Raw genomic sequence first — 24285 nt, 5'->3', positions numbered from 1 at the left:
CTGAAAATCAGACCTCTGCTCACTCTAATATCTGCTTTTCTGCAGGCCTGCACTGCCCCCTGTTGGTGTCAAAAACAAGTCACATGTATTTCAACAATCCTTCCAACACATCTTCAGGATTGCTCCATCCATCCATCCATCCATCCATCCATCCATCCATCCATTTTCTGTAACCGCCTATCCTTATCAGGGTCACGAGGGCCTGGAGCTGATCTGCAGGGCATCTTTAGGGATGCTCATTAGATGAAATACTTGCCAACAACTTGTGTAAAATGACTATGTATTGTAACATTTAAAGATAATGTGTCTTAAACTGGCTTTTAATGTTTAAAGAAATTGGTTAGTGCTGCGTCAAACTGCATTGTTGTGGTGGCTGAATCCAGCTAAAAGGTTGTACGGACCTTCCAAAACTGAAGAAATATTTTTGCTGCTGAAATGGAGTGGTGTCTACAAGCTAGTTCAGTCAGACAACTCGAGCTGCATAGACACACGGCATGCCTTTTCCAAAACACACCTTCCAAATATGCCGGCCTATTTAAGCTGCAAAAATGTCCCATCTCTCCCTCTGTTCTGCCTTGCATCAGCATCACTGCCTGTTCCTTCAGCCCACCGTACTACTGCCCCAACACACACCTGCAGGAGCCGGAGGGGTTTCAGATATTTGATCTTCATGGCTGAAGGTTAGTTTCAGACTGAATCTGCAGGTGGAGGCTGCAGCTGTCTGGAAGAGGCTATAGGTGTTTCTTTTTGATCAGATATCTTAGTAAGTATAGCAACCATGGAATCCTTTACATCCATTTTGTACACATATGCTGTGTGCTGTGTGGACCCTTGGTACAGAGTAACCTGGGTCTGCGTATTACAAAACATAATCAGACAAAACTTACTCACCATGGATAAACCAAACAAACAAAACAAAACACAGCCACACAGATGCTGCGCCAACTGAAGAGACAAAAGACAATGGTGATGAGCACAGGTGAGGAGGTGCTTTAATAGTCCCTTCCCACTACTTCGCTCAACAAACTGGCCACTAGATGGCAGTCCAAAGTCATTTCAATTCAGTGTCATTCACATAGCTTTCACACTCACATCTCACCTGTGATCTAAAGTTTGTTGAGGTCAGGTCCTTCGCTGCTGTCCTAGTCTGGTCTCTTAACAGGAGCTACTTCTGGGGTGACCACAAGTCTTTTGATTTTTTTTCATTTCACCTATAGCTCCTGGTTTCGAACCTGCAAGTAGCCTCTTTGGCTCGACATGCAAAAGAGGTGAAGTTACAGAAGCACTAAGTGATTCGAGGAACCGTTTTTCTGGTTTCAGAGGTCGGCTCTGTCTCCATGGCTGTCTTTATTGGCCACAGCTGCTGGATGATGACTGCAAATACTAAATAAATCCAAAGAAGGTTTGGATTTATTTAGTATTTGCAGTCATCATCCAGCAGCAGGATCAATTTGTGGCATCTCCAAATCCATGATGGTTTTTTTTTACGCACATGGCACAGCAAAAAAAATATATATATATATAAAAAAAAATATATAGATATATATTAAAAAATATATTTAGTAAAAACATGTGGAACATCTAAAGGCTGCCATCATGGTCAGTCGCACTTTTTTACAATATCCAAAATGAATTTCTTCTGGAGAAACTTTTGTTGTGAATTGTGAACATCATCATTTGAGCTGACTTTCCCTAAAAGTTCTTCAAAGACTGCAGTAAAACTTTACACAATCATATGGGTCATTGTGAACAGGTAAAATGTGACAATGACAGTTGGAATATGATGCAATAACAATATAATATAATAATAATGCGAACGCGCCAAACCCCGGTACCGTAACAGCGCGAATAGACAAGCATCAAAATAAAAGGCTGTTACTCGACCTTGTTTTCGCAAAGACGGCTCAGTTTCTCGCAGTCCTCTTACACGCCATTGGCTGCAGCATGGGGACGAGTCTTCCAGACACTTTTTTACCGGGACGTGAACACAACATGATGGATTCATGACACAGTTGACAGAAAGCTGTGCTGCTCACTGAACCGAAGACTTTGTTTTGTTTTGTTTTTCAGCTGTGAAGTCAGGATGTCGTTATTCTTGCTTTTCATTCTAATAAGTCTTGAAAGCAGCTCGTCAGTGGCATTTGGACACAGGGACGTTTATACAAACCACTGGGCAGTGCGGATCACAGGTGGTCAGGAACAAGCTGATAAAATCTCAGCCAAATATGGATATATGAATTTGGGACAGGTAACCATTTCATTTCTGTTCACGTGTTATTATTGCTGTGTATGGATGTTTACTTTATGACATGGTGACATCAGGTAGCCTGATGTTTGTCAAACAGAAGTGAACCCAGTTTAAAAACAGCAGTCAGAAATGGCCATTTGAGAAATTTGAATGTTAGAAACGATTTGAGATATTATAGACTCAATTCAGCATACACAAAGAAGATGCAAATTTTGCCTCACCTCATAATGCTTTCTAATAATTGCTTAATTCAAAGTTAAGTCTCCATTCATATCTCTAGACGTGGCTCATCAGAAAGTGTGAAATCCATCAGCATTCATGAATATCTCAACATTTACTGCATCAGTAAGAAGTGGGGACACCAGCCGGAGCGCTTTTTCACAGCGAGACAGCTTGCTCTTATGAATGCCTTATAGCTGATAATGAAAACTTAGTTATATGTACAGACCAGAGATGATGACAGCTCCATTTACTTTCTGAATATCACATGATACCAAATATTCTGGTTTAAATGAGACATGGAGACGTGGATGTTTACCTGATAAAGACTGTGTGGGCCAAAATGTTGCATCATTAAACTGTCTGTCTCTGTCGTATGCTATGGTTGTTTTGCACCTTTAATGTGCACATTATGACCTTTTCTGCTCATAAGTGATCTATAAACTATTCTATTCATTCTATAGAATGTTCAAATAATTGAACATTAATAAAATTACAAGTTACAACTACTAATTTGTATATACTATTTTATAAATTCTTCATATAGGTTGCCTTTCTAAAAGTTGTTTCAAAAGTTTCTCTTTTTTTAGGTACTAGCTAATCCTACAGTCTGTAAAAGCGGCTAAGACAACATATCTGAGGCTCAAGACAGATGTAGTGGAGTGGAGTCAGAATGTGACTGCTGTGTGCCAGCTATGCACATGTGCTGAGAACTTCTTGGTGCAAAGTTGAGAGAGAACATGCATATTTATAAAGTGACATCATATAGCATGTACAGATGGCCCAAATGTGTTTGAATGTAGTTCGATAGAGTCAGAACACTTAAATGTAAAACTCATTTAGATATCAGATAAGAATATCAAATCTGTTTGATTCTGTCTAAATCACAGTGTAATTGTCACGTTTGGTCAGATAGGAAGTCTGGAGGACCATTATCATTTCCACCACAGCAGAATAGTCCGCAGAGCTGCGTATGCATTAAAGGGCCCGCACAGCTTCATCCATATGGATCCTGAGGTGAGACTCTGTTTCTTTAAAGTCAAAATGTGTAACAGCGGAGATCTGCTCCCATGAAAACATTTTTGCTCTTGTCTAAAGCCTTCTAAGCAGACCTGCCAACATTGGCAGCAGTTCACATATTTCTGTCATAACTATTTTTTCCTTTTCATTGGTCTTTACAGTGCTGTGGAAATGCTGCACACCTCGTGCTTTTAGATTGACAGTGTTTTCTTATCCACCTAAATAATAATTAGGTACCAATGTTCTACCCACCTTTCAATAAGGATTAGTTAGTAGTAAGCAAGTAAGTTCATAAGAGGAAACATGTTCACTCCTCTTGGACTGAGTTCAATTAAAATTAATTTGATTGTCACATATGATCATATTTAACTATACAATAACTATAAAAATCAGAGTAAACATGTAAGTAGCAGGTAGAGCACCACCTATTGTACGTTCAGCTGAATGAACCACTCTTTGCAGGGCCTTATGGTCATGTTCAGCGACATTTCCATACCAGACAGTGATGTTCACTGTCAGGACCTTCTCAATGCTGCAGGAGCAAAAAATGACATCTATTTGGGACGGTAAGCAAACTGTAGTGGGTCCAGTGTTCTGGGTAGTGAGGAGCAGATCTTTCCTTGACCAGCCAGTCATCACTACTGGGAGTGCCACTGAGCGACAGTCATTCAGACAGGCTGGACTGTCTGAGGAAAAAGTCTATCCATCACAGTCTCAGCAGTGTGGTGGCCAGAGTGGAAGAGACCTGTTGCTGCCTTCCTAGACATAATAGATAGCTTGTTGCTGTGTTCCAATCTGCGTAAACAGACATCTGTCTCTCCAGACTAGAATATGTTGACAATAACACCTCCATGGGTAAAGACATTCTCTTTGACTAATTCTGGGCGTGTAGTATTTGTGGTGTTATCTTGGGGTTTAAAGTCGATCCACCAGGATGAGTTGGGCAGAATGTGAGACCAACTCAGGCACTTCTGATGAACTTTGAGAGTGTCTCTAATTTTCCTTGGCCAAGCGTCAATAAATAATACAGCATAAGATAAGAGGCTCTGATAGCCTCCTGAACACTTTCTTCTTTTCTGACCTCACCATTGACCTTTGACTTCAGCAATTTCTCCACAACAACAACAATAATAATAATAATAATAATAAACATCATAATTTAGGCTAGGTGTTGCTACCTGCTTTTTATATAAACATATAACTTATATCACAGGTCCTCTTCCATGGTGTCTGTCATTTTGATCATACATGTTTCTACTGTAGCCCAGAATGGACAAACTAGTTTCTCCTTCATGTTAGAAAGGAGAGGGTGAATTGGGGAAGGTTACAGAAATCCAAGTTCTGGACTTTTGTCTAAACAAATATACTTTTCCATGTTTTTGTATGGACATTTTCCTTCCAAGGAAGCAAAGTGGCTCAAAACTGATTTATAGTGTGCTTGCTATAGGTGGACTGGGCCCAGCAGCAGGTAGTAAAACCAAGAGTAAAGAGGCATGCCCAGATTGACCCAAGCTTCATTCATTTTAATGACCCTAAATGGTTCAACATGTGGTACATTGTAAGTACAGTACATTAAAGCATTCATCCTGCTATTTCCATTTCGAGCAGAAGAGACAAGATGTTGGTGATGTTTGACATCTGCTTTTCTTCAGCACTGCAATGATAAGAGCAGCCACTGTCGCTCAGAGATGAACATTCAGGCAGCCTGGCAGAGGGGCTACACTGGCAAGAATGTGGTGGTCACCATTTTGGACGACGGCATTGAGAGGAACCACCCTGACCTGGCTCAGAACTATGTATGTGTTTTTGATCAAACCATCTACAAATATGTATCCAAAACCAAAACATCTAACATCTCATGTGATCACAGGATGATATATATTAAAGATAGATTTTTTTGTGTAAATCTCCACAACTGGAGCTGTTTTCTCACCTGTTCTCCTCTCTTGTTTCTATAGGACCATCTTGCAAGTTATGATGTCAATGGGAATGATCATGACCCTACACCACGTTATGACTCTCGCAACGAAAACATGTAAGAACAGCACCTTGTCACAGTCAACTATTCTGGAGTCCCCAATAAATACCTCTGTCCTTAAATCGTATCTCTACCTTTGACCATAGTCTCTGTGAACATGAGTAAATAGGCCAACTCACATGCAGATTTGTTTAGTTGTAAATCCAACTTAAAAAACGAATGCAAACATATTAGGAGAGTGTTTGTGTGGGGGCTATTCTTTCAGGAATTATTCTCAGGTGTGTAATCATTCTGTAAAAGGACGTCTGGTAAATAAAGGAAATGTGTGAATAATGATTCCACTGCTGAGCCTGTATGCAGATGGGAGGCTCTCTCCACAGAAATGTAAATTGTCTGTGAACTTGTCATTGAAACAGATGAGACGTGTATATCAGGTTGGTATTTCTGTGATGGCTCTCTGTTTTCATGTAGACATGGAACTCGGTGTGCAGGTGAAGTTGCAGCAGTGGCCAATAACTCCCATTGCATGGTTGGGATTGCCTACAATGCTCACATTGGAGGTACTTATTGCTTCCTTGCTTTATTTATAGTTTGGACTCGAGGATGAACCAATTAAGATTTGGCGTTCAAAGGTCAAGGTAACTCAAGAATTCAAATGGAAATTATGACAACATTTCACACAAATATGTTAAAAAAGGATAAAATGATGAAGTGATGACATTGTATATCCAAAAGGTCAAAGGTCAACATCACTGTGACATCAATTTACCTGGCCATTGTTGAACACAATAACTCTGGAACAGAAGGATATATTGTGATCATGTTTGGTCAGATACTAAATTGGTGAAACCAGTCTGAAGATGTGAGTGTATCCATGTTTCAGCATATGTAGCTTCTTTGCAGAAACATCCGCATTTGAAGCATTGTAGTCCACCACAAGCTCATTGGTTTTGTTGATACTGAGTTTCTCGTGATTCTCATTGTCCCATGTGACAAACCTCTGTATCATTCTGTATCCTCTGTATTGAATATAGTGACAGCTTCCAGCCAAAAAGTACACTTAATACCATTTTTATCACATACCTCCATACATACTACATACATATTACATACAGACTACCTACAGACTGCTGACAAATCAAAGCAAAAACAACATGAAGTGTTGGTTCGCTATGTGCTGCCAGAACAACTTTGATGCATCTTGTCATTGAGTCTACAGTTTCTGAATTATACTAGAGGGATGCACACCATTCTTCCAAAAAATATTCCCTCATTTTGGTTGTATTGCAGTGTGTAGTTACTTCTTTGTAATATAGTCTTTTTTATGTCTGCTGAACCAGTTATTCCATCTGAAGACAGATGTGTTGAGATTGATTTTTATCTTGGACACAGGAATTCGAATGCTGGATGGAGATGTGACTGATATAGTAGAGGCTAAATCTCTGGGAATCAGACCTGACTACATCGACATCTACAGTGCCAGCTGGGGGCCAAAAGACGATGGAAAGACAGTAGATGGCCCAGGGCCATTAACTAAACAGGCTTTTGAGCGAGGCATAAAGAAGGTTTGATCAGTAACAGATAAAAAACATAACTTCTCTGAGCAGAGTTTTATTGATACTGAAGTTTAGTCTAATTGACATATATAATCACACAGGCACAATCATAAACAAATGTTTTTTATTTATATTATGTTTGTATTTCTGTAGAATCATAGTATTACATCAACTTTCCTTTATATCACACAGGGCCGCAAAGGCCTGGGATCCATTTTTGTCTGGGCATCCGGTAATGGTGGTCGGCAGGGTGATCACTGTTCATGTGACGGTTACACTAGTAGTATCTACACCATCTCCATCTCCAGCACCACAGAGAATGGAAACAGGCCCTGGTACCTTGAGGCCTGCAGTTCCATCTTGGCCACAACCTACAGCAGTGGAGACTTTAACGAGAGGAAGATTGTGAGTACTGTATAAATGGCTATTTTATTAACTGTAGCTCAGACATACATCACTCTAAAATGTGTATCATGCACATAACAACTATGTTAACAAACAAACCAAATATTTGAACACCTACAGACAAGTTTACCCCTGTAGAATGTGACACTACTTGACGTAACATGGTAACAAAAATGAAAAACGTTAATTGGTACAAAGTAGCTGCAAATGTTACAAATATTTCTAGCCTCTTTTAGCTAATTGGTCATATTTTATTGCTCACAAACTCTATAAACAAGTTAGGTGCTAATGCTATATCTTAAAGTTTAAAGTTAATGTTCAAGGTTTCTCTTCTGTTGTTAAAGTTTTTCACACTGTTGCCAAGTACTTGCTCATGGTGGGAATTGGTGGGTCTCTGTAAATAATATAAACAGTACAGTTTAGATCTACCCTATAGAGATAACTTCTGTTATCATTTGGTGCTATATAAATAACATGGGCCAGTTCATTTAGGTTATCAAATAATTTAATACTTGAGTTCTTGAAGCTTGGCATCTAATCAAATTCACCTGTGTCTTACCAAGGCTGTATTCTAAGTTGCATGAAACAAATAAGCCACATCACTGAAGCTATGAGTCATATGTGTGTTCATGTTCTGGTCATTTAGCTTAACGAGTGAACTGACCAACCACTATTGATATCATACTGTAAAGGAAAAAATCTAAAAGTTATGACTTAAGTATCTCATCATTATGATCTCTTGGCCCCTGTACCAATGAGACATGTGGTGAAGCATGTACTCAAACTAATGTGTGCAAAGTTTGTTGTAAGGTATAATTTGCATGCATGACTGTTTGTGAGAGGAGATCAAAGATAAGCAGAGGTTGTGTTTGCTTAGACTGCTGTGCTTCTAACATCATGTGGAGAGTCAATAGAAGCGTAACAAGTTATGTTCATAACAGACTGCCACATCTGGAGAATCTTGGTACTATCTTAGCTTTGGGTCCCAGTCCTGCCTCTCTGTGGCCCGGTTCCATGCTTCCTCAGAGTTCCTCAGTGTAAATATTATGCTTTGGTATGTGTAAAAATAAGCAGAGTGATGAGAGAACCGCCTCCCCAGTACAGTGCATAAGATGGAGGCCAGCCAAACAGTCAGCTTGTGAAGAGGATACCACACACAGAGTATCTCCCAGACCTTCTCCCATCTATCATACATTTTAACTAGCAGTGCTTATGAGCTCCAGCATGGAAAAGAGCACACTTCCGGTGGTCCCTGTTCTGTTATGTCTGCTCATGGCCTTTGAACAAAGAATAGCCTCAGGACAAATCAGATCATTGCACAAAGATGTAAAACACTTCTGCACAATTAGGCAAGTACCATAAAACTTAAACCAGGCAAACACTGTGAAAGGAATTACAGGCCTGTCCCAAATATAGGATGATTGAGTTCAGTGATTAAAGCAAATAAAAGCCTGTGCTATTAAATTAAGTTTTATGGTACCTGCTTTTCTAGACTAGTCTAATGTAGCCTGGGTCCAGAAACATCCAGCCATGTAGAGAAGTGGAAATCAGAAACAGATGTCATCTTCCTGTAACAGAACCCGAAAAATAACAACCAAAAAGTGTGAGTGATAAAACTGACACAGCTTTAGGTTGTTGTAAGTAATTTAACAGAAATAATAACAACTCTTAAACACAATAAGTGGTAACTGCTCCTAGTAACTGTTACCACAAATTGAGTGGCAACTAGACATAACATTGGTGGGGTGGATATGTTACTTATTTGTTTGGGCAAACAGAGACCAGCTTAACATGACCATATTGGTAGGACAGAATAAATATCCCCTTCCCTGTAGGCTATATCATTTCAGAAGTTCCATATGTACTGTAGTCCTTCTTAAGCAGCACATCTATGTACTGTATATATATTTACTATTTTAAAACTCACTGGATTCTAAAGGTGTGCACAAATCTAACTCATGCAGGCCACTTGATTCATTCTTTCTTTTATGTCGCCTGTTTGTACTGGAAATAATACTTGGAAAAAAAACAACTGGAGGCCTCTTGACTCAAGGTCCATGGGCACCAGTCCAGCCAAGTTCAATATCCTTGCTTGCTCACACAGAAAAATTGACTCACCATGTACACAAACTCAATCTGGCTGTCACACCGGCAACCCACAAGAGGGTGCAAATATTCTGTCCTTCCAGTAAGTTCCCTGAAAGAGACCTCATCTATATGTGACATTGGTAAAGTGGATAGTCTGTAGTGAAAACACAGTTACATTAATTCAAAGCACAGGTACAGCAACCTGGTGGAAAGACCTGGCCACCTGAGGCCTGATCATAACACCAGGTCTGAGACACTGAATAACATAACACACATACATAGTTTTTTGTATAGCACTTTTAAACAACAAGATGATCCCGGGCAATACACAAAACCTCACTCTGTGCAAGACATTGCTTGCTTCAGTCACTCTGTGCAAGACATTGCTTGCTTCAGTTCAAAATTGTCCACCGTCCTCATATGTCTAAGACTAAACTGTCTAGCTTTTACCCTAGCTTAAGTCCAATCTGTGACAAATGCAAAACAAACAATGGTACCCTCCTCCACTTGGTATTGGCAGTGCCATGACATAAGCATAAGCTTGACCCCTGTGAGGGGGCTACACCATCAGCTAATCTTCAGAACTGTGCCTTAGAACACACACACACAAGCATAACACACTACAAATGATTAAAAAAGCTATATCACATGTAGCTTACAAAATGCCTTGTCACTGTATATTAGAAGTTATTTAAGTTAGCATTAGTGTACAGTAATAAAACATTCCACAGTCAGGACGTCTGTGTGAATCTGCACTTGTTGTGTTGCAAACACAAACCAGACTAGGTTGCCTATGGGTGAAATTAGTTGCATGACATGTCAATTCTAATAGTTGCTAGTTCAGCAAAACTAAATACGACCTGTCAATTCTAATAGTTGCTAGTTCAGCAAAACTAAATACGACCAAATTCAGTCATCTTCTGTGGATAATAGCAACATATTATCAAGAGGCTGATAAACAGCCTATAGCTGCTGTCACTGACGTCACTCACAGAAATCTGCAGACCTTTATCTTCTGCCCGTTTATCCTCTTCTTCTTTTCTTTGTTTTCTAAACTGGGCACCTGATGCTTCTTTGGTTTTTTACTTTGGTCCATGATGAAGACTCGACATCATTAACCACTGTACCTTTGCCAACACCGTCAGTTCGCCCATCAATCAACCGGAGTCACATGAGGTCACGTAGATGACTGGACAGATTATTATTTTTTTTTTCATTTTTCACATAACCCAATTAATTACATGTAGGTATATGGGTCTATGTTAATTCTATGAATGAAATACAATTTATTTGAAGCAGTTTGTGTTGTGTGGCCTGCTGCCTGGGGTCAGTCTATCCCTCGCCCCCCTCCACCTTGCCTCTTCTGACACACACAACCGGTATGACTCTCAGCAGTAAGTTGACATGACAATGAGGGCGCCCACTCCACTAACTTGACGTGGAAATGAGCGGTATAGAAAACTGGCAAGTTTTTTTTTTCAGGGCGCTCGTGCGCCCTCACATAGGTTGCGCCTTGGGCGGTCGCCCATATTGCCCATAGCAAAAACCGGCCCTGCTCTTGGCATTCTCTCAGTCAGTTCCATGAGGTCATCACCTGAAATGATTAATTAACAGGTGTGCCTTCTCAATTTTCCTGCCTTTTTATTGTGTTTGAGACCGTCAGTTGTTCATAGGTAGTCTTGGCATACAGTACAGTATTTAGTTAATGTAGTAATACATATTAAAGACAAAGAGAACCTCTCAACTAAAAGAAATGAGTGCATGAGTCATCAGATCTGTTGTATAGGACTAGGTGTTGTTATCCCAATAGATACCTAAGGCACTGTGAGCTCAATGATGTAGACGAGCTTGAGAGAGGAGGACCACAGAACAAGGTCTGGACGCAGGTTGGTGGATGCAATTTCCGGTGGCAAGCACAGTTTTTTTGCCCAGAAAATATCAAGAACTTTGAATGTATCATCATGTGCAGTCACAAAAACCATTAAAACTCATTAAAACTGGCCCTCACGATGGAGGCCCCAGACCAAGACCAAGAGTTAGCTCTGCTGCAGAGGATAAGTTTATTACAGTTACTAGCACCCTAAGATGCCCCTAAGATGGCGCCGCGGACGGTTGCCTCTGTATTGCGCTCTCTAGTACTTGCGTTTTTTGTGTATTTGTTGTGTTTTTCGGTCACATAAACCAGAGAGGAACTTATAAACATCGGACTAACAACCAGCAGAGTTTTTTCACAGGTTTTCATTGAACCTGGAAGTTTTTCTGAGCTATTTGTTGGCGGTGCGGCAGCTCTATGGATTTCGCTGGAGACCCCGGGGGATGCAAGCCGGTGCACTGGTCAGACTGAGGAAGCGGGGGTTTCGCACTGCGCTCCCATCTATTCACCTGGCTATCGTCCACTCTCTGGCCAACAAGATGAACAAACCTGGCTCGCGGACTACACTTCACTTCACCTGCCTGGATTTCACCTCCACCAAGCGGACCATGTAACGGAGCTCACAGGGAAAACAAGGGGAGGCAGAATCTGCTTTTACATTAACGAAGGTTCATGTACTGATGACATGGTGTTAAACAAATCATACAGTCTTCACCTGGAGACAGGGCTCCAGACTAACTTTTTGCATTGGTTGCACTGGTGCGCCCAACTTTTTTTTAAGGTGTACCAACAGAAAATTTAGGTGCACACAAATTTTTCATTGCATCGCTTTTAACGCCACGAGGTCACCTTTTTAATCGCTCTTCATAACTTTCATATAATGTGAATGATTTTTAAACAAGAATAAGGTGTAGAGAAGGCTCCGTGTCTTGGCTGGATAGACTCTCAGTAGAGGGGATGGATGTAGGCTTAGTTTTTGTAATGAAAAAACTTTCAACGTTTCTACCTCTCTTCATTTTCCCTCGTTTTGTCGAATTTATTTTCTTTCTCCATTACAGTTAGGCTACTCTGATGCTCAGGTCGCTCGCAATTTAAAAAAGACCCGCCCGAGCTATGTCTCTTATTGGTTTAGACCACAATATGATCCTACCATGAATGTGAGTTTGGTCACAGGAGAACACAGACAGGTGATGCACTCGCAAAATAAATTTATGGTTTCACCCGGGCAGCGTCAGGTGCACCAGTAGGACCTAGAATAATTATTAGTCCCAAATTTTGGTCATATGTGCAACCAAATTGGTTCGCACTCTGGAGCCCTGGGAGACAAACAGTTTTATTCACAGCAGGAGTTTTCCTTGTTTATTGTGGTCGCAGTCTACATCCCTCCTCAGGCCTGTGTTACTGAGGCGTTACAACACCTGGCGATCAGATAAACAACATGGAGAATAAACACCCGGACTCTCTGCTCATTGTTTTGGGGAACTTTAACAGAGAAAACCTCTGATCACTGCATGGTTCATCTTATCCCGACCTACAGGCAGAAGCTGAAATCTGCTACACCTGTGGTCAAGCCGGTGAGGAGATGGAACGATGACGGCAAAGTGGAATTACAAGCCTGAAATAAAATTAAAAGCCTAAAAAAATAATCCTGGTCCCCAAGAAATCCACCATCACAGAAATGAATGACTGCAGGCCCGTTGCCCTCATATCTGTAGTCATGAAATCCTTTGAGAGACTGGTGTTGTCGCACCTGAAGGACATCACAGACCCCCTGCTGAACCCCCTGCCGTTTGCCTACCAGGCAAACAGGTCACCGGTCACGGGGAAGTTGTCAGGTTGCCGCCACGACTGGAACCATCAGTTCACCCTCAGTATATGTTTGGGTTTTCCAGGTCTGTCCGGCATTCTCCCGTCACCTGATCGATTTCACAAATGGTAAATGGACTGTACTTATATAGTGCCTTTCCAGTCTTCCAACCAGTCTTCCAACCACCACCAGTATGAGGAGCTAACCATTCATACACATTCTGACATGCTGACTTTGCTCTTTGCTGACTTTGACATGCTCTTTTCACCCAAGTGTCCAAGACGGGCACAGATCTGATGACACAACCAGAGAGTCAATCATTAATTTGTGCCCTAGTGTGCTCTGGTTCCAAGTACACTTCTGAACACCTTTATGCTTGAACACGGTGTTCGTTATGGCCAATTCATGAAGAAGTCCAATAACAAAGCAGAACTATGGAGGCCCCAGGTGGAATCCCTTCTGGGACCCCACCCAGAGACTGCAAGAAGGCCAGGTAACCTGAACGGCTGTTTGGTGCATAAGCACAAACAACAGCCAGAACCTTCCAGAGACTTTCCATCAGGATCTAAAAGGATAAAGATAATGAGGACTCCTCTGCCCAGATCACTTTTTTCTACATCCCTGTAGACCAATGCTGATGGTTTGCATCATTGATCATCATTGACTGTCAATGAACTATTCTTGCTGACGCTGATCACGTTCCTGCATTGACATTCACTGAGACCTATTTACTGATGTCATTCCGTTAGATTAAAGAATTCACATTTATGACAATGAAAACACAAGCCTGATAAATCAGCACAGATTATGACCTATAAGAGAGTGAAGAACGCAAAACAAAAGAAAAAAAAAAGAGAGCGTGAACTACAAAATCCAGTAGGGCAGATGTGGAAGAGAAAGCCTGAATAATTTAATACTTTTTTTAATACGCTCTTTTCTGATTACCTGAGTTTGAACATGTAAGGGAATCCAGATAAAATGTGATCTGTGAACAGGGCACCAAAAGGAAACTGAACTGTGTTTGTGATCTTGCAGGTAACCACTGACATCCGGCAGCGCTGCACTGATGGCCATACTGGTACTTCTGTCTCTGCTCCCATTGTGGCTGGAATCATAGCTCTCGCCCTGGAGGCCAAGTCAGTCAAGTTTTTTTTTTTTTTTCTGTCATCATCATATCAGGGATTATTTTCAGCTGTGGACTAATAGACAGACAAATATGAGAGATAAAACATGTCGTATTAGTAATGAATCGCTCTGTCTGATGTGATTGTGATGTGATTATGTTTTTGTTTTCTGCAGCTTTTTGCTGACATGGAGAGATGTGCAACATCTTCTAGTTAGGACATCCAGACCTGTCCACCTGAAGGCTGATGACTGGAGAACCAATGCTGCTGGACATAGAGGCACACTGCATTCCTCTCCTAATACTAATATAGTACACTGACTATTTTATACTTGAAATACTTTAAACTATGAACATGTTTTGTTGTTTGAATTAATAAAATAAGCAACTGAGTGCCATGCCTTAGATAATAATAAAGGCATAATTACTGTGTTCACATTGCTCTTGCTCGTTGGTCTGTGTCTTTCCCAACAGTCAGCCACCTGTATGGTTTTGGGCTGGTGGATGCAGAGGCAATGGTGCTAGAGGCTGAGAAATGGAGGACTGTTCCTTCTCAGCACACCTGCAGTCAGATGCCTGAGCGACGCATCAGGTGAGCTTAACAGGCAGGTGTGATGTATAGCTCTCTGTTTACTTTCTGTGGTAATGAAACCTGGCTGGACATGAGCAGAGAGCAATATGCAGTGGCTTCAGGCTTTATGAACAGTCAGACTAGGCCAACCTTTATACCCCATATACAGAGTCACCTCACACCTCTCGGTTCAATCAGATTCCTTAGGTTAGATTAAATTAGATTAGATTAGATTAGATTAGATTAGATTAGATTATACTTTATTTATCCCACAACGGGGAAATTCACTTGTTACAGCAGCCGCAAGTGTAATATACACTACAGAAGGAGAATCTAATAAAAGGGCAAAAACCACAGAAATTAAACACAGAAATATCAATAATCTACACAATCCTACACAAACATTCAAAACAGACAAGTACTGAGGATGGAAGTGGCATGATATATAAAGGTATTGTAATGTAAAGTGACCATAGTGTAAGACGTTGATGTAAGACTATATAATGTATATAATGTCTCTGTCTGTCTGTCTGTCTCTCTCTCTCTCTCTCTCTCTCACCATCTGTAAACATACATGCATGGTAATGCATCTTACTAACTAAACTTCTTCGATAGAGTTTCTGTGCTCTCTCATCCAGCAGGTTCTCATGGATGCATGGACAATACACAATCCTTAATCCAACAAAAGGGAGGTCACATTATACGTAGTTGTTGTTAAGATCTTGACTGTTGATTACTTTCCCCTCAAACCTTTTCACTGTTGTTGTTCTCAGAAGCTGCTGACCTTACTTTCCCATCCTGACATACTGCCCCCACTGCTTGTGTGCTAATGCTCACGCTTATGGTTGTCCCAGGTATATCCATGCAGGCCAAAGTGTGAACAGTAGCATCACCACATCTGGGTGTTCAGAAGAACCTGAGCAGCATGTGGATCACCTGGAGCATGTGGTGGTCAAGGTCTTGGTTGTCCATCCACGACGAGGAGACCTGGAGATCAACCTGATCTCTCCATCTGGGATGAAATCACAGCTACTGGCCAAGAGGTGAGAGTTACACTTTACAAACCAGTGCACCCTACAGGTCTGACTTTATCTGAAGCCCACATTGGCCTTTGGTTGGCCTTTGTTTGCCCCCTTCCACAGCATTGCGTTGCTCTGCTTCCATGCAGAAATTGACAAGTTTTTTCTTGCTACTGTTGCCAAGTGCTTCCTCAAAGTGGAAATTGTTGGGTCTCTGTCAATAATATTGTGAGAGCAATTTAATTTAATTTAATTTGCCAAACTCGGGGTGTACCAACCACCATCTATGAATAACCATAACCATCTGTTAATAACACTATGGTTAAGTAGCTCATACAACCCCACTTTAAAATAGAATACCTTTTAGGTTTAACTTAAACCATGAACATAGAACTTCTGTTGTCTTAACTTTACGTTTCTGACCTCTCATTTTACCCTACTGTTATGTTTACAGGTTATTTGACAGTTCCAACGAGGGCTTCAGGAACTGGGAGTTCATGACAGTTCATTTCTGGGGTGAGAAGGCAGAAGGCACATGGACTCTGGAGATTATTGACTCACCGTCAAAACTACGCAACCCTGAGGTGCTGGGTAAGGTTCAACAACACATACACATGTACTGACATTGTCTTTATCAAGGGCAACCTAGAAAAATCTTAATTATTAATATTGTTCCTTGGCTCAGGCAACCTAAAAGAATGGACACTGATCCTTCATGGCACATCTCAGAACCCTTACCAGCCCTACAGTGGTCAGCACTCCAGTTCAAGGATGTTGGAGATTCCAGCCTCACAGGAGTTCCAGGAGGAGCAACAACTGGAGGCGGAGGAGGAACAAGATGAGTACAATGGTGAGAGAATCACACTTCCACATTTAAACTGAAATAACAAGTGTATTATATACTGTTGCTATGGTTTAAAAAAATGTCAGGACAGAACTTCACTAAATTAATACATACATATAAATGTTTCTTACATAGATATATTACTACTACTGCTACATTACTAACAAGGTTAGTAAGATATAGTAAGATTATGCTGTATATCTTTCAGTAAAATTAAACACAATATTTAGGAAAATATATGATATGTGATATGAATATATTTTATGTTTACATTTTCTTTTATTTCCATGTTAAGTTCCAACAGACTGGAACATTTGTAGATTTAGGTAGTTTCTTCTACCTCAATAAGAATAAAGCTAAACAGAACAGTAAGTCAGAGTCATGGTCAGTATCCATGTAGAACCAGAGTGAAAATGATCTGATCTCCCGTGGTAAGTTGTCTGTATGGGTGGTGATGATGATGGTAGTCGTGGTGGTGTTTATCATAATCAGTGTGGTGTTCATGAAGGATCATGCCACAGTGAGTGTGGAGACCAGGGCTGTGATGGACCAGATGCCGAACACTGCCTCAACTGTGTCCACTTCAGCTTGGGCAGCTTGAAAAGTGACAGGTAAGATTTGATAGAAGGAAATGGAACCAGACATGATGAAATAGAAAGTCACTAACTTTAAAGTTACACTTACAAAATGTAATATTATTATTTTTCTTTTTTTTTTTTATTATAATGGATCAAATGACTATGTGTCATGTAAAGAAGCTCACTTGTAGTGATGAACCCACAGAGATTTGTTCTTTTACATAAACTATGCTAAATGGTCTTTTACATGTCTGTTGGATGTCTCAACAACAACTGTTTACACATTTACCATAAAAAGTAATCATCACCACAGAACTGCAAAGTGAGTTTATTCTTACAGCATAGAGATGTCCACCTGTTAATCTGTAATGGCTAAAGCTGCAAACCTCACAGATAAGTTCACCAACTGTGGTATAGATAGGTGTCTGTGATGTTATGTCATATTTCAAAGTCCCTTCTCAATTAAAGTTCAGTGACAATAAATACTGTATGTAAGCGTGGTACATCAATACCCATACTGTTTCAATGTAGCTGCTGTTCACTCACACTATCGTATTTGAGCTCAAAATATGTTGGTTCTTAAGCTCAGCCTACTTGAGTTTAATGAGCTCAGCTTCTGATAAATATAAAAAAAAATACAAGTCAATATTCTCCTGTAAGCTAACTTTCTTTGCGCATGTGTTTAGATCCTGTGTAAGCCACTGTCCACTGGGACACTATGAGGATATGGTGTCTCGACGCTGTAGACGCTGTTATAAAGGCTGTGAGAGATGTGTTGGCCAATCAGCTGGTGATTGTGTTTCCTGTCGAAGAGGCCTTTACCTCAACAGACTCAACTCCAGCTGCACTGATACTTGCCCCCCAGGTTATTTTGCTGATGAGAGTAAGTCAACACATCCACAGTGTAGACCAAAATCAGTTGGCCTATATTTATTAAATATCTGATATCTACCAGTCATGTATATCAAGGACTTGCAACCTTTTTGCTCCATGAACCTTTCTTCAGACATCCCAAGTTCCAAAAAGTCATTTCCGGGAGATGGGGGGGGGGGGCGTGATGAACTTGGCATACCTCGACATGTCGTTTGCAATCATTAAGTCCGCCGTGGGAAATGCTGAAATCACTGTTGCACACAGTGCACCTTGCCATGGTGTCATCATTCCTCACTTTAACAAGACAAGGATATACTTTCGTATACTCTGCTGTAAAATGAGTTTTGTATTTTTTTTTTCTTACTGGAGGATTCGCCCTCTGCCATTTCGCGAGCTGCATTGATTGAAGGAGTGAACACAGAATTTTTAAACCTGTGGTGATAAATAATAAGTCGGAGAGAGTACATCGAAGTCCCTCCCACAACGAAAGCTTATTGGTGTATTTTGCTGACCAAACCAATCGGCGCGCTCTCTCTCGCAACCAGTCGCCCTGAACACGAGAACACGCTGAACAGAGTTTTCGCTTGAATGCATGCACGGGTGCTTCATGTAGCTCATTGTATCTCAGTCTCACGCGCTCACCCCCCTCCCCTCCTCTCGCCTATGCCTGCGCAATGTAACTGAAAGTAATCCGAGCATGATGCGCGAGGTACTATCTTTTCTTTATGCTCGCACTCGCATTTTTTTTAATCTCTCTCGCGTAATCCAAAATCCGGGATGTTTTACCTAGCTCGCGGGCATCAGGGAGCCACTGTTAATATCAGGGAGACTCCCGGAACTTCCGGGAGACTTGGGATGTCTGTTTCTTATATATTGAGGGTGTACTGAGAGCAATTCAGAGACCCTTTACGAATTGACCAAGAAGGAGCTGCAGCATCTCAATCAGAAAAGGAGCCAGACCTTGGAGGGGAGCTTGCCTATGAGCATCTGGTGGCAAGGCCTTGACCCATGTGGCACAACTAGGTACAGCCTGAAAGAACTACATGACACCTCTGACGTGGAAGGATCCAAAACTGTTGCAGGGGGAGGAGCAGTACCAACTAGATTTAGATGTGTTTAATTCTGTGCATAGGACTTGTTTTGGAACCAAACTCCTGTTGGGTCCTGGGTGGGGATATTCACAAGCCAAAGTTAATCATTTGACTGTGTGGCAACTTTAAATGTCACCAATATAGGAAGCAGATAACTAATTCTTTACCTTCTCTACCATTCTTTAACTCTAATGCCTCTTTGCTGCCACTTGCTACAACCCTGTCTCCTAAAAATGACATTTGTACATTACTAAACTGTTTTAACTGACAAACCTACTCCCTCAAAGTATATTGTTGTACATAAACAAAACTTCTAGGGAACAGGTCTGAAGAAAATGTGATGCCTGATCTGAACCAGAGCAGTGTTTTGTTATTGGACTTCTGTGCTAGACATGGGTTACCTTGAACAAACAGCATATTTGTTCATGAAGTCAATCATAACTGTAATTGGAACACCTTAGGCCAAAGATGGATGATTGACTTGGTCGTATCATCAGGTCTGCAGCCATTTGTTGTAGACACTCGAGGAGGATCAGATAGTGGAGGAGGCTGCTGGACCGATCTGGTAAATCCAAACATTTGAGGGTGTACTGGGAATGCCTGTCAGAGTCCCCTCTCCATGAGGTGTTCAACTCCCACCTCTGAAAGAATTTCTCATCCATCCCAGAGGAGGTCGGGGACATGTAAATTCAAGTGGGCTATGTTAAAGCTTCCATTGTAGAGGAGTGCCTGCTGAGTCAGTTGGCCTCAAGGAAAACTGTGGCAACCATTTCCAGTAAGGGAAAGCAGTCTACTGGTCTGGACTGGTGACACTTCAAGGAGCCTCTGATCCAACCAACATGTCCTCTGAGGAGGAAGCAGAGTCTGAAGACACAGGGGATAGCCTCAAGTAAGAAAGTGCCTCAGTGACAAGGCATCAGGTGTGGATGAGATTCGTCCTGAGATGCTGAAGACTTTGGACATTGTTGGGCTGTCTTGGCTGACACGTCTCTTCAGTATTGTGGGGAGGTCGGGGACAGTGCCTTTGCAGTGGCAGGCTGTTGGTCCATTTTCAAAGGAGGGACCAAAGGGTGTGCTCCAATTATAGCAGTGGCAGATGTCTCAAAGATAGAAAGTTTATTAAAAGGTGTTGGAAAGGAGGCTTCTGAGACTGTTGAAATGCAGATTCAGGAGGAGCAATGTGAATCCTGCCTGTGAAACAGTGGACCAGCTCTTGACCCTTGCTTTAGAGGTCTTTGGAGTTTGTCCATTCAGTCTACATTTTTTTTGTGGACAGGCTTATAACAACCATGTCCCCTGGTAAACCCTGTTGCTGGTACTACAGGAGTATGGGGTACTGGGGCCATTGCTACAAGCCATCCAGTGAGAGCTGTGCCATATTTTCGGTACAAAATTAAATGTTTTCAGTGAATGTTGGCCTCTATCAAGGTTCCCCTCTTTTCCAAACCTGTTCGTGATACTCACAGACAGAATCAGCAGCAGCTGGGGTGAGGAGAGTGTCCTCTTTGGAAACCTCAATATTGCTTCTCTGCTTTTTGCAGATGACGTGGTTCTGTTGGCTTCATCAGACTGTGACCTTCAGCATGCCCTGGGGCAGTTTGAAGCTGATTCTGAAATGGCTGGGATGAGAGTCAGCACCTCCAAATCTGAGGAAATGGTTCTCATTCAGTGGTGGTGGTAATGTGCCAAGAAATGTAGCACTGCGCCAGCAAAACAGAAAAGAAGGCTGATAGCTAACCACCATATAGACATGAACGCTACAGTTTTTTAAAATTTAAAAAATGTAGCTTTACGTATGATTTATAAGGAATGAAACACATTCGTTATATGTGTTGGACCTCAAAGATTCACAGAATGTGTTTTGGTGAGTAACACAACTGAATGGAAACATAACTTTGACTTACATCAGCATACTTAAAAGAACCACAAGGTGTCACTATTTCAATTTACAATAGTTTTAACACAATTATGACAAAACTTGATACCCTACATGTTACCTTTAAGTTTCTGTACTTGTTTCCAGATGAAGACTGTGGAGTATTTGTGATCGGATAAATGGCATGTGACACAAGTTCATTTGTTTATTATTTACACAAATATATGTGAAATGTTGAGAAATTTTGTTTCCACCACTATATCAATGTATTGTTTATACTATCTATGCCAGATCAGAGACAGTGTCTGAAGTGTCATGACACATGTATGAGATGCCTGAGGTATGCAGACAGATGCACTGCCTGCAGAGAACGCTACAGGTATGTAAAACAGTTAAATTGCCATTTACATTTGAACTTTGATTTAAAACTAAATGTTGTAATTCAGTTGGGGGATTTGATTATAGTCTGGCGGGGATGACTTGTGTTCCTCAATGCACCGATGGAACCTTTTTCCATCTGGAAGAGATGACATGCAGCCCATGCCATTCCTCTTGTAGGACTTGTACAGGTCAGTCTTTTTGTCAGGTATGTGCAGTGTTTACAGTCATTTCACAGAAGAAATAAAAAAAAACTGATGATATGGAAACCTGGGATAAACAAGACCTTTAAAGATATTCAGGTATAGCCATGAATATACATGTATTTTGGTCAGAGCTTGTGTGTCAGACAGTGACTTGGCATGGCATTCATTTTCATATGTGTTTCCCAGGACCAGGTAAGGAGGAGTGTATTCAGTGTGCTGAGGACTACCTGCAGCAGGAGTGGGGATGTGTACAGACCTGTACTCCTGGCTTCTACTCTGGAGAGTCAGCAGGAGTTCCTCATAAAATGTGCCACAGGTGTGTAATTGATGATCATTCTTTTATAACTAAGTAATGGTCCGATCTGTTAATTTGGTCTGTTAAGATTGTCACTGTGGCCTATAGACACTAGAGACCTACACGTTGCATTGTTCACCAATCAGTCATCATTTGCTGTATTTCATGGCGTGCATGATGATTTTTTTTTTTTATCTTTGTCCAGGTGTGAGGAAAACTGTCTGAGCTGCAGTGGCCCCGGAACAACTTGCACCAAGTGCAAAGAGGGTTATAGTCTGGTCAGCAGGACTTGTATTGTAAATGCATCCTGTAATAATGGTGAGTTTGAAATTATATCCCACATCAGCTTTATTCACCAGGTTTTCATATGGCGTTGTACACTTTTCTGTACTTTTCCTTTCTTAACTATATATTTATACTAACTTTATACTAACTACTACTATACTATACTATTGTTTGTAAACAACTTTCAAATAATTTTCCCATACTTTTCTGGAATTTTCATTCTGACTTTGCGGCGCTACAGTATGAACAAGTTGAAACATATCTGAAATCTTCCTGACAGTCACCATCTCTCATATTAGTATTTGTGCTTTACTTTAGAAAGATGCTTTTAGTGTCTAACTTCATTCTCAACAACAACACCACAGTAGAGATCTGCTCCCATGATATGTCACTGTCTAAGATGAAATCTCAATGCAGGTGTAATTCATGAAGAAAACTATCTGGATACCGTCTAATTGGCTAGTCCCCCAGTCTTTTTCAAAGTGGGGGCCCTGGAGGTTGCAGAAAGAGAGCTAAATAAAAAAACTAAAATCAAAAAAACTAAACAAAATGTAATTTCTAAAAATATTTGATATTTCAAATTACAATTTTAATCTATGTTTTAGATTAGTATATATCTAATATATTATTTCATATCAAAATCACTGATAACTGGTCTTAATTGTTGTTTCACTGTTGCCATGCCGATCTTTAAGAGTACCTTGGCCATAGTCATATAGAAGTGTTACTTTTCTAACAGCGTGCTAGTGTGAGCGAAACCATCAGAGAGGAGATTCTGATAATGTATTCAGGCATACTGTACAGTATGTCAACAGCAGGTGAAAACAGGGTCTGGTTTCAGATCATGTTGGAACACTCAGTCTTTATCCAGTTAAGCCGATTCTCTGCTTCTGCTCTGATCTGTCTGTCAGCTGATGAGGTGTTCTGCGAGATGGTCAAGTCCAACCGTCTGTGTGAGAAGAAGCTTTACCGTCAGTTCTGCTGTCGTACCTGTCTGATGAACGGATAAGGAGCCAATCACATCTCATTTACTCTCAATCAGTATTACGGGATTAATAGATTAAAGAGTTATTATTTGGTCAAGGTTTTTTTTTTAATTTGTGCCATTTTTGTTTATATTTTTACAAATGGTGATTTTCTGAATGAAGCTCTTCAGTCTTCTTTTTTAGTGATTTTCCTAGATCTTTTGAAAATAACCATATTTCTAAACTGTGTCTGTGGAATGTAACAGGTGATAGTATCAGTTTGAATAGTAATAATGTATTGTATTGAACATGTACAAACCTGCACTATGATGAAAGTGCCTTTTATAACAATACAATACTTTCTGACACTGTTTTTAGAACAAATGACAAACATTCAGAAAGAATAGAGTGGCAAGTCTGCAGTGTTTGTGGAAGTTGTTAATATCTGTCTCTCTCTTTGCGTGGAGTCTGAACTTTATTTGTAGATGCCTGACAGAAGACTGAAGACTGACAGTTTTTTGAAGTGTTCCTGAGCACATGTAGTAATATCCTTCATACAGTCATGTGTGTTTTTAATGCAGCGCTGCCTGAGGGGTCAAAGGTCACCAACATTCAGAGTTGGTTTTGGGCCTGGTCCCTTACATGCAGAGATTTCTCTGAATCTTTGAATGATATTCTGGAAAAAAATAACGACTGAGCCTTTACAGGACGCCCCTTTTATACCCAGTCATGATATTATCACCTGTTACAATCAACCTGTGGAAGCGTCAAACTGGTGTTCCACAACTTCAGTCTTTACTGATCAATAACAACAAAAAGAATAAAGTTTATCAGTTTAAACATTAAATATCTTGTCTGAACTGATTTGAGTATAGGCCAAAGAGAATCTGTAATTCATTTACATTTTACACACTTGCGTTTGGATTACTGGTTTAAGACAATGAATTCTACTTTTCATATAGTTTCATGGTCTCAGTTCAAAGTTTT

At 40.7% G+C, this 24285-nt stretch overlaps 1 protein-coding gene across 8 annotated transcripts; it reads left to right on the top strand.

Moving 5' to 3' along the window:
• Window positions 1–1780: 1780 nt before the first annotated feature.
• Window positions 1781–24145, top strand: pcsk6 (proprotein convertase subtilisin/kexin type 6). Of its 8 annotated transcripts, none has more exons than XM_010748536.3 (21): window positions 1818–2248; window positions 3380–3484; window positions 4935–5045; window positions 5140–5283; window positions 5446–5522; window positions 5937–6025; window positions 6858–7030; window positions 7214–7426; window positions 14230–14330; window positions 14494–14597; window positions 14792–14909; window positions 15743–15931; window positions 16362–16498; window positions 16593–16757; window positions 17260–17362; window positions 18016–18212; window positions 21461–21548; window positions 21635–21738; window positions 21940–22069; window positions 22254–22366; window positions 23245–24145. In XM_010748536.3, the coding sequence occupies exons 1-21, from the start codon at window positions 2084–2086 to the stop codon at window positions 23340–23342; spliced, it is 2724 nt and encodes a 907-aa protein (XP_010746838.1). In that variant the 5' UTR covers window positions 1818–2083; the 3' UTR covers window positions 23343–24145. The 8 variants fall into 8 exon arrangements, 6 of the variants coding, with proteins under 6 accessions (XP_027135656.1, XP_019113284.1, XP_019113282.1 ...); XM_019257736.2 differs by having other exon boundaries at window positions 2160–2248; window positions 3384–3484; XM_019257737.2 differs by lacking the exons at window positions 21461–21548; window positions 21635–21738; window positions 21940–22069; window positions 22254–22366; window positions 23245–24145 and adding an exon at window positions 20835–21351 and having other exon boundaries at window positions 1803–2248.
• Window positions 24146–24285: the final 140 nt, after the last annotated feature.

Source organism: Larimichthys crocea, chromosome I (assembly GCF_000972845.2).
Source record: "Larimichthys crocea isolate SSNF chromosome I, L_crocea_2.0, whole genome shotgun sequence".
Classification (NCBI taxonomy): domain Eukaryota; kingdom Metazoa; phylum Chordata; class Actinopteri; family Sciaenidae; genus Larimichthys; species Larimichthys crocea.
The sequence above is the reverse complement of the archived record's forward strand: the minus strand, read 5'-3'. Positions and strand labels throughout refer to the sequence as shown.

Excerpts from the sequence above, each read along its gene's own strand:
- pcsk6 (XM_010748536.3), top strand. The coding sequence starts at position 2,084 with ATGTCGTTATTCTTGCTTTTCATTCTAATAAGTCTTGAAAGCAGCTCG. Across the intron at positions 5,046-5,139 it reads GGTTCAACATGTGGTACATT|CACTGCAATGATAAGAGCAG; the intron begins GTAAGTACAGTA and ends GCTTTTCTTCAG. Across the intron at positions 21,549-21,634 it reads GCCTGCAGAGAACGCTACAG|TCTGGCGGGGATGACTTGTG; the intron begins GTATGTAAAACA and ends ATTTGATTATAG.